Source organism: Bemisia tabaci, chromosome 3 (genome assembly GCF_918797505.1).
Source record: "Bemisia tabaci chromosome 3, PGI_BMITA_v3".
Lineage (NCBI taxonomy): Eukaryota > Metazoa > Arthropoda > Insecta > Hemiptera > Aleyrodidae > Bemisia > Bemisia tabaci.
This window is the reverse complement of record NC_092795.1, coordinates 1,958,562-1,969,421: the sequence shown is the minus strand read 5'-3', so window position 1 is coordinate 1,969,421 and position 10,860 is coordinate 1,958,562. Positions and strand designations below refer to the sequence as shown.

The following is a 10,860-nucleotide window of genomic DNA, read 5'->3' as shown; positions in this document are numbered from 1 at the left end:
TTAAAATGATAATTGATCAGGGCACATCCTATTTTCGGCTGTGTTGCTCACGTAGCCCTTGTAACACCACTACAAATGAGACAAACGAAACTAACACAACATAGAAATAGAGCAAATGGAAAGACGGCGCAGAGATACAACTATTCGTGCTTGATGAATGTCTGTGTTGCATCTGAAAGATTGAAGGCGCGATGGCGCGAGCTGTGAATTCGCGACGTTCCGCAGCTCCGCTTTACGCTGGCAATGAGGTGTTGTAAGATAAGTTAAGAAGTGAGGCTCGATTATTACGGCTCTCTATTTTACGGCTGTGTTGCTCACACAGCCTTTAAAGCACCGCTGCAAATACAAATAAGACAAACTGAAACAAACACAGTATGGAAATAGAGCAAAGTAAAAGGAGGCGCGTTGATGACGGCGCAGAGATACAACTATTCGCACATGATGGATGTCCGTGTTGCATCTGCAAAATTGAAGGAGCGATGGCGCTGGGTGTGCGCTTGCAACGCGCCGCTCTATGCTGCCTGTGAGTGTCACTCAGATTCGAGAGACAAATTTAAAAAACCAGGCCCGATTACGTCTCGACTCTGTTGTTCCTCAATTTTTTCTTATTTTTTTCAATTTGAAGTTTGATTCTTCTTTTAATGTAAAAATATTTACAGACCCACATCTACGGCTCGTATGTACCGCGGTCCCTTAAAACTCGCGTGGAACGTTTTTTATACAAGTCTCCTGTCAATTTGACCGAGCTTCAGCATCTAAGGGTTAATGAAAATATCATTAAAATATGACTGCACCTTGTTCGCCAAAAACTCAGGATTCAAGAGGGGAGCCAAAAGGAGCCCTGTCATTCACAATCAGTCAGTGAATTTCAATAAAATTTAGTTATGTTTAATCTTGCAAAATTAGGCTCAAATTATTCGGTGACGTTCAAAAACATTGTCACTGTAAAAAAAATGATTGTTGAATGGGACCTCCTGCAGCCTGCTTTATATCTTTGGTGCATTTAATATACATGTATTCCTATCTCTTTATTTTTACTTTAACAGAAATACAAACCCACTCACATGCGATGAACCCAATATTACCACCAAAATTCTGAAACTCTTTACCTCTCTTAATTTAAAAATCTAAATTTTCGTATATACTCCCATTTTCAAAATTATCTGTAAAAACGTTAATAGCCTGAGACGCTGAATGTCTTAAAATTATACTAACTAACTAACTCTTACTGAACACATTGTCTCTGCTTCAAAATTTCACCTTGTACTTTTTAGATTGAATATTTCATTTTTCGATGAGGTTAAAAAGATCTTTTCGGCGTACGTATTTCTTGGGTTCATGAACCCGAAAATGATGCATCATTTTCGGACTTTTAGTCTTTAAAATCAGTATTATAGGTTGCAAGCTCTGCCTCGATTCTTCTGGAAATAATGATGCATGGATGCGTGCATGGATTTTTTTTTCCATTTCACAAGTCTCCCGGTTACTTAGAAGTGTTCAATTTTGCAATTTTTGCTCTGTGCGATTACTTAATAAACTTTGAACCTGAAAATAGTGTAAAGTTGTGCTGATTTGCTAGAAATTTCTTGACCGCCTGGAGGTGGCTCCTAACTCCCCCCCCCCCTCCCATCATTTTACACCCCTTTTGCCGGCTAAGAGTCTACGCCCTTAGATGAGAGCCAGTCCGACCCTGCGTTTTTGCAGTTTCACCGTCGATATTACAGAGCCCTCGCACTGATATTGATAATATCCTTAAATTCAGGGCCGGATTCAGGATGAGTCATGAGGGGCTGCTGCATCAGGTGCCTTACAAGAAGGGCGCTGAAATGAGAGGAAAAAAAAGACGAGGAAAAAACTGAGAGAATTGACGAAGAGTATCGAAAAGTAATGATAAGGATCAAATCTACCGGGGAACAGTAATATCGAGCTATTTGTAAACATATTTATTGCATGTTTTGAATGAGCCGATAAAGTATGTGTGACTCTGTTGGTATATTCCGCCTTCAATGTCAACGAATAGGCAACATATCCACAGCGAGGCGCCAATACTTACTAGTTCCAAAAACATACGCTAATCTTGCACCATAAATGAAGTAAAATTTTTGAAAGTATCGGATTAGAGTTCGATTAAATAATACCAAAACTACTTTTAAAAACAGTTTTTCTAAAAGTTTGTTTTAAAATTATTTGCTCCATAAACTTTGACAGAACTAATAAACCATACTTAAACCTGTTGTTGATGTATTATGTTTTGCATTGTTATTACCTATTTAAACATATTTTATAGATATTGTCCGTCTGCAGTTAGCCTACAATTTCATTTCTTCTTCAATTTTTTATGTTACATCTAGGCAATATACCTTCTACGAGCGTGAAAGTTAAACTGATATCCCTCTTAGCCAGTTTATAACCGTAAAATTTGTTGCGTGTGTGTCTAATACGTGACCAGGCAAGCACGCAAAACTTAGTACTCACGTGCTCTGTCTTGCTTAACATGAAACGAAAAAGGCTCTTAACATATAGTTGAAAATGAAATTAATCGATTTTTAATCGCCTGAACAATTCTTCAAGGGTGTTTTGCACGACTTATGACAATTCATTGAAAAAAAGTGGATTCGTAGCATAAAATTGTATGCTCAGACATGACTAAGTTCATTTTCTTACTTGTTCAGCTTGAAATAAAAAAGCCTCTTCCCTTCTAGTTGGAGATATCGTATAATTCATTGATTTCAAATCACCCAAGGGTGGTTTCACGATAACTGGAATAGTTTTGTCGCCGTAACAGACAACACGTTTGCGGTCATGTTTTTAGTAGTAATGATAATCACTCGAACTTTTTTGCATTAATCTACACAGGGTTACGTGTTTCTCTCTTTTCGAAGATTTATCGCTCTACTTTTCAATTATTTTAATATATAAATGACCGAAAATGTGCTGTCTGTTACGCTCACTTTTTTCTCTGTAACAAGTATTAATTGAGAAGTAGAGCAATACGTCATTAGAAAACGTTATTTTAGGCAGCCCTTTGAACATTAATGGGAAAAAATTAGCATGATTATCATTTCTACTCGGAATGTGACCGAAAAATGTGTTGTCTGTTACGGCGACAAAGCCATTCCAGTTATGGTGAAAGCACCCCCGAAGAGTTTCAATGAGTAATTTGGATAGTTTTTGAATATTCCACGAAGAGCAGAGGATTCGTTGGGACTAAAAATGTTCGCTCCGACCCTACTACGTGCATTTGTCCAAGGCTTCATTTTCGCCCTTACTGTTTTCTTGGATAAGGCGGTGGTATTGGCTCTGCTTCCGGGTTAGCAACGTTACGGGGAGCAGCGTGGACGCTCCGCGGAGGGTGGCGCAGTGAGTGGCCGCTGAGCCGCCCCCCCCCCCCCCCCCCCCCGCGGCCGCGCCCGGTCGCCCGGTGCCGATGCCTTCGAGGAGTGGCAAAAATTCTCACTTCCGCCAAGCGGGCCTCGCACCCACGCAGCCAGGGCGCTTCGGGAAAATCAAAGCTTTCGGCGAACTTTCAAGACTCTCCAGAATCTTCCGGAAATAATGAGGAAAGACATTTTACACGTAAACACCAACGTGCGAGCCTCGGCTGTCCATTTCGGCATACTAATGAGGCAGTATTCCGGAGCAACTATAAATACCTACATCGAATCACTCTTACTTGCCGGCCCTTTCTCATTGGAGACATTGCTCACATTCCCACCGCCGCCGAAGGTAAGTCACATTTTATTCACAGTTTTCAGCCCTAAAGGGATCCGACACCCAGTTTCTTGTCATCCGACTCCCCTTCGATATATCGCATTCGTAGGCTCAACATTCTCGTTCGATGTCGTCAAGTCAGGCAGAAGGCCCTTCAGGTAGAAACTCAAATTAGTATTGCAGTGAACAGAGATTTGGGGCAAAAAGTATGGATTCCCAGTTTTCGATGAAATATGCTCTCTAATATTTAAGAATATCGAGTTAAATTTTCGGACCATGATTGAGGTATCAGATGCGAAAAGGGCACTTCTCGGTTGCAGTGTTTCAGAGTCTCCTCTAATAATTCATTAATTGTAAGGAAAGTGAATGCATCCATTTCACTAAAATTTTTACCGAATATTCCTTATGATTCAACAATTTTTAATGGAAAGAACTCTGGAATAATCACCCATTAAATTCTTCTCCGAGGGATTAATTACCAATAGAGATTCTGAAACACCGCAATTGAGAAGTGCCCTTTTCGCATGCCTTAATTTGCATTGGAATTGACACCATGAGTGTGAAATGATACATTTATAAAACTGATAACAGTGCCGGCAAACTACCTCTATGTTTACATCAAATTTGCACTATCTATGGTTTTCTAACATTGAAAAGCTCTCATAAAGTGATATTTGGGTAATTTTTGTGTCCTATTCACCAAATTATGCAAAATGAACCCCTCTAAATTGTGGAATAGTTATTTTACTTGATTTTTCTTCTCCTTACGTAAATACTTTTCTCACCTGAATCCATCGCAAATCATTTAATTATTATCAGCCATATCTGACTCTCTATTTAACTCCCTAAATTTGCATTTTTTCGTTATAATCATCCAAAGATATAATGAGCTATTTCTAAATTTTTTAATTATCGCGGTGAAATTCCTATGGAAGGAGGGGGGGGGGGGGCTGGTGGTTAGCCGCTTAATGGGCGGGCAAGTCAACCACCCAATTACAGAGACGCGTAACTCAGTTGGCGGCGTTGCAAGACTTCCTATGATAGTTCTTCATTCTGAAAAGAAAACTATTCAGCATTATTTTTTTAAAACTCCGATGATATTTCTTGTTTTTGTGAAGAATATTCCCTGAAAATTTCAAGCCGTCACCTTGGTGTAATCCTCTTTTAGAAAAATAAAATAAGAGCGGAGATTTTGAAATTCCGCAACCGATATCCGGGATGCTAGGAAAATAATTCATTTTTGATAAGGCATTGCAGTGTCCCCTTAAAAGTTGAGAAGGAAACTCGGTGTTTGGACGGATACAATTATTTTTTCCAATTCTTTAGATTTCAACCGTTAAAAGAAAATTCCATTGATAGGTATCACCGATTCATGGCAACGATTCATTTACATCAATCTACGGAGAAATTGTTGATCTCAGATCTCTCTTCCTCATTAAACTTTTCTGAAGATTATTGTGCAATGAATGAAAGAAGAGTCTCGATTATCCGCGCTATAAATATTCGCGATCCAGATTATGCAGGTTGATCCAGCAGATTGATGCACATTTCTGATTAGAATTTTTTATTAATTACTTCTAAAATATAAATATGTTGGGATACGCACTTGAGCATTATTTCTTGGAGTGTTCATGAAGCGACTCTCCGCATTCGTCGTTCTTAGTTTAGGAAGTGTACTGCCGTGCTAAGGAAAAACGCCGTATGAACATTCGAGAGTTGCCAAATTTCCTTCGATGAAATGTTTATTATTAAGGAAATCTAAGAATATTTTTCCTTGAAATTTTCAGAGACTTTAGTTGAAAGTGCGAGCAAAATTATCTGAAAAATTTGAAAAAAAAAAAAAATTTATACGTTTAGCCGGAAATTCGTATTTTATCAAAGAAAATTTGGCAACGCATGAAGGTTCAAACGGCGTTTTTTTTCAGCACGGCAGTGTATGGCGAAGATTCCACATTTTAGAGGAGCAACGTTGTAATACGTCTGAACAATCAAAGCATTTTCCGGAAAATTGACAATATTACTGTAAAAAGCAGGAATAGTTTACTTCATCGGCGCAATGGGCGAAGTTGGAATTAAATGACGGTGTAAGAGACAGAAGTGAGGCACGCTTAGTTCGTATCGCATGCAACTAACACTAAATTGTGAGCGAATTTCATTATAACGCCTGGATACAACTATTCGAGCTCAATGGATGTCCGTGTTGCATACGCATGAGAGTGAAGGCGTTTCGGTTCTCCAGATATACTCATCGCTTCACCCACGGTGCGGAGCGGCGCGGCAGCGGATTGAACTGCGACTACTGCGAGTATCCAAAATGTAGGAGCGCCTTGAAATACTACAAACAAATTCATTACGCATGAATAGGTTGTACGGGTTTTTTCATCCAATGGGGTTATTAATTTTTTTAATTTTTTGTATATTTTAGCCAAGCCTTTGTGTTTTCTGCCTCATTAACTCTTTATTCTAGTGTAAATCAGTTTATCTTACAAAAGGCAAGAGTGAATTCTAATTTTCATAGTCCAAAGCTTTAGTAAACTTTTACTCGCAAATGGCTAGAAGGAATCCTTTACATTATAACTAGTGGAATTATTCAATCTTAATCTATTTCTACGTTAAAAATGTAGTGTTTTCAACCAAACTAAATGACAATTTTGATTGTATTTCATTTGCTCTATGCACCTGGGGTTATCTTCATAACTTCATGATTCCGCTCTTATGAAATTACGCTATTAAAACAAGGAGTTAGCATCATTACTATGAATACAAAGTGAGTGTCTCTCGTGCTTAAATTTTGATATAGCACAGTGCTCAGGATGATTTGTAGGGCAACTATTTGTGCCGGAAGGATATTTTTACCGTTTAAACGAAGAATTGAAAGTGCCCTGTCATTTTAGATTATCGCAATATGGCCCGTCGCCGCGCCGCGGCATGGTGTAAGCGGTGGAAGCCTGAAGAGCCGAAACGCCTTCACTCTCATGCGTATGCAACACGGACATCCGTGGAGCCCAAATAGTTGCATCCAAACGTTATAAAGAAATTAGTCTAGTGTTTCTCGCATTCGATACTAATTAATTGAGGGCGCAATTTTTCTTCTCTTTGCCCTTGACTCAATTTCATCGTCGTCTATCGTGCCGATGAAGTAAATTATTAAGGATTTTTATGGCGACATTGCCAATTTCCCGGCAAATGTATCGGATATTCAAATGTATGACGACTACGCGGTCCATTAAATTGCAAAAAATGTAGGCACAGGAGCAAGATTTGTAGAGTTTTCTTTAACCTGCATGAACGAGTCGTCCATTGTTTTAGTTTTCTCCCCCTTTTGAAAAAATAATTTTGATCTTTAAGCGCGAAGTTTTCAAAGAGCAATCCTCGAAGTCGCCCTAAAGTTCCTCGATCAAAATGCTACTACAGGCGTTAGCAAAAATCATGTATGTCGATGACGAGAGTGCGAAACTACGTATCTCCATCGCATTGTTTCAAAATCTCAGAACCTTTTCTATTCTTTCGAAGAGAAACAAGTCAACTATGTTGCGCGAAATTAACTGCACGGACTATTCTGCAAATGGACGTATTTATGCTAAAAGGAACTATGTGCATAGGGTTTTCGTGAGACATAGTTCCTTTTGGCATAAATACGTTCAAATAGAGAAGAGATTTCAAGGAAGTTTTTGAGAAATGAAGTTGACCAGTTTTCAAAAGACAAAATAAAGTATGAAAGGAAGTCATGCGACGTCTGCAAAGGAAGGTACGTGGTTTTGACCATTTATGTGTTTCCTCTTAAGTTTTCCTTTATTTATGGATTCGGGCTTTTGGGGTCAGAATCGACACTATTCCTTTGCGATATTTGACTATCTGCGACTCAACTCTTTTTTCTGCGCTATCTTTTAAATTGAATGTGTTTCTGTCAAATGGAACTATGTGCATTAAGGCATGAGCCCTGAGACCCATAAGTATATGCATAACAAGGCTCACGTCATAATTCACATAGTTCTGTTTGGCAAAAATACGTCCAATTATTACCCCTCGAAAAATAACTACCTTTACACTATCTATTTAAAGGAGATAGGGGATGCAGTGCTGCCAAACCCCTGCTAACATGGACACCACTCTGCCGTGCTAAGGAAGAACGCCGTATGAACATTCGAAAAGTGCCAAATTTCCTTCGATAAAAAACTTATTTTTTAGGAAAATCATGAACATTTTTCCTTGAGATTTTCAGCAGTTTTCGATCAAATTACTAATAAAATTATCTGAGAAACTGGTAGACAAATATTCAACAATTTACCTGAAAATTAGTGATTTGCCAGGGGAAATTTGGCAACACCTGAAGGCTCATACGGCGTTTTCCTTAGCACGGCAGCTCTGTTTGAAGGAGTACTTCAATTTTAAGTGTTTGCGGATTATGGACGTTCTTTTCGTGAAAGGTGACAAATACGTCAATTCGGTTTTCCATGTAAGTGATTCTAATTTCCGTTAAAATTTATTTTTACAGATGAGCAGTCCTAAATCCACGGTGGCTCTGATCGTGACGTCAGCAGTAACTCTGATCCTGATCAACGGTCATTTCGCTCGGGGGCAGCCCCATTTCACGAGAGCTGCGCGCTCTGACCTCCCACATCTTTGTGGCAAACGCCTGTCGGACGCCCTCAACATTATTTGCCGGGGAGGCGGCCCGCCATTCTATTTCAAGAGAGCATCCCAAAGATTCGAGGATGGTAAGCATCTCTCTCTCCGAGACGATTTCAATTCATTATTTTCTTCTCGAAAACGAGTTTTTTTTCAATTTTTTTTACCTCCCTGTGTGAGAGCATCCGCTATTAAATATTACCAGTTTAAAAACTATTAAATCAGGCATGCATTCACCCACAATGATCCCCATTTGTTGCGATGTAGTACATATCGATGATGGAAGTGCGAAACCAGGCATCTCCGTTTATGACGTTGCAAGCTTCCAGTCGTCCTTCATTTTTTCATTGGAAAACTATAGTCTAACTTATTAAATGTCCCCTTAATTTAATAAAAATATATATATTTAATTGATGTGCTCCTCAAATTTTCCTCTTTATTAGCAGAATATTCCGTAGAAATTTCGAGCTATATATTTTGCGCTTCTGATTATATTGGCTCAAGGTTTAGTTTTCGGAAGTTGCTGGTTTTACCGACCACCTCCGGTTTCACTTTGAAGTTTCCACTTTTTTGCATCTCGCTGAAGAATTTTCTCATTGAATTCCCTCGCTGACTTCCCAAAGTAGTAACCCGACAAAAAAAAGAGAAAAAAATAATAAAAAAGAAAATAAAGGAAGCCAGCGCTGCCGAAAAACCCACAGGCTTGACATCCCAAAAATCAAGATTCCTAACTTAAAAACATAAATGAACCCAATTAATGAGATAGTTTTCGAGAGCAAAATTGACTAAAACTTTACAAGAGGTTTTGTCAAAAATGTTGAGGGCGAGAGATAGAGGGAGGCTTCAATATGTAGGTATATGAGAAGCAGTCAGCCGTCAGCGGGATTTCAAAACAATAAATATCATGAGATTTAACCAGAAAAACACGATTCTACATGATGCGCAACTGATTTTTTTTTCATTTCGATGACAGAACTACAAAACCGCATATCTCGATTTGTGACGTTGAAAATTTCCTGTCACACTTTACAACGTTCCATGATGACTAATCATCGTTATTTCAACGAAAATGTTTGTGCGAAAATGTCCAAGTAGGAGCAAACACTTGGAAACACCACAATCGAACTCGTGTTTTGGTATACAGTTTCACCGTCTATTTTCTCTTGCGTTGATGCAATGTGAATAAAATACCATTTAACTTAATACTCTTCATTTTTAATTTGTTCTCTTTTCTTTCATCAGAATACCACGACGCTTCCGATTTATCAATGGTTTCGAGAGACTTGGATTATCCAGGAGCATTGTCGAGCCAATTGTCTTCAAATGAATTTCCCGTCGTGAGCGAAACTGAGATGCTTTCTGCTGCTACCGATGACAACTTCAGAAGACCTCGCAGAAAAATTGTCGAGGAATGCTGCTTAAAACCATGCACTGAGGACCACTTGCGATCGTACTGCGGTAATTTCCACTAGGATTATTCGAACACATGTTATGATGCTGAGAATTTGAGGGTAAAATTTGAAGTAAATTTTTTTTATTCATACAATCATGAAAACTTCTCATGAAGAAAACCGGTAGTATTTGCGGAAATATTCCGTTTTTTCACGCTAATACCAATGAAACCGCGACAAATTGCAACAAAGCAAAAATGAAAAGCTAAGAAATCACATCAAGAAAGCTCTACTTTTAAAAACGATTAAAACAAAAACAATATTAAATAAGCAAAAAATGTAAATAATTAATAATTATTGAGCAAGAAAAATAAATATATGAATTTACTTGCCGTTGCGGGCTTTAGTAGATCGCTGTTGAAATTTTCATTTGAAAAATTCATACGCGAAAGTTAATCATCGAAGGAAGAAACAATCAATTGTGCATCGAAAAAATTGTGTTTTCAAATTTATAGCAAATTGATTGCGAATTAAATTGAATATCAATGGAATAGTTACTTATAATGTCATTAAATTAACCGAGAAAACTAAGGAATTGTACCTCAGAAAATGTTCCATGAATTGTTTTAAAGATAGAAAACTGTGAGACTTTTTTAAGGATTACGTTATGTCTGAAAATTTTCCTGTTAAACTAAAAATTAATACGATATTTGGAACGTTGCAATACAATGGCTTGTTGCACACTTAACTCATTATTTTATAAACTAAAACGTAGCCTGTTGCTTTTGATCAGACTTGTGATATTTGAATACGATTGTACCATATATTTATTTGATTTTTTGTACGCTTGTACTTTATGCTTTTCATGTGAAATTTGCATATAAATCATATATTTTGAGAAATTTGTTCCCATTTTCATTCTAAATAGAAATCTTATCCTTTATTTTCAGGTACTTAAAAACACGTAGAAAAAGTAGTAATTAAAGGTATTTATGGGAATGCAACACCTCACGCAAAGAAAGCACCCATCTATGGCAAGCTTCAGTCATTAATATATTAAATACTAAATTCAAAGGCATTATTTTTTTAATTTCACTCGACAGACAACGTTTTCAATTCTTAAGCATAA

The 10,860-nt window shown here is 37.9% G+C and overlaps 1 protein-coding gene across 1 annotated transcript; it reads left to right on the top strand.

The window, feature by feature from the left end:
- Nucleotides 1–3,358: 3,358 nt before the first annotated feature.
- Ilp1 (Insulin-like peptide 1) lies at nucleotides 3,359–10,633 on the top strand. Its single transcript, XM_019053653.2, has 3 exons — nucleotides 3,359–3,726; nucleotides 8,207–8,429; nucleotides 9,583–10,633. The coding sequence occupies exons 1-3, from the start codon at nucleotides 3,556–3,558 to the stop codon at nucleotides 9,810–9,812; spliced, it is 624 nt and encodes a 207-aa protein (XP_018909198.2). The 5' UTR covers nucleotides 3,359–3,555; the 3' UTR covers nucleotides 9,813–10,633.
- Nucleotides 10,634–10,860: the final 227 nt, after the last annotated feature.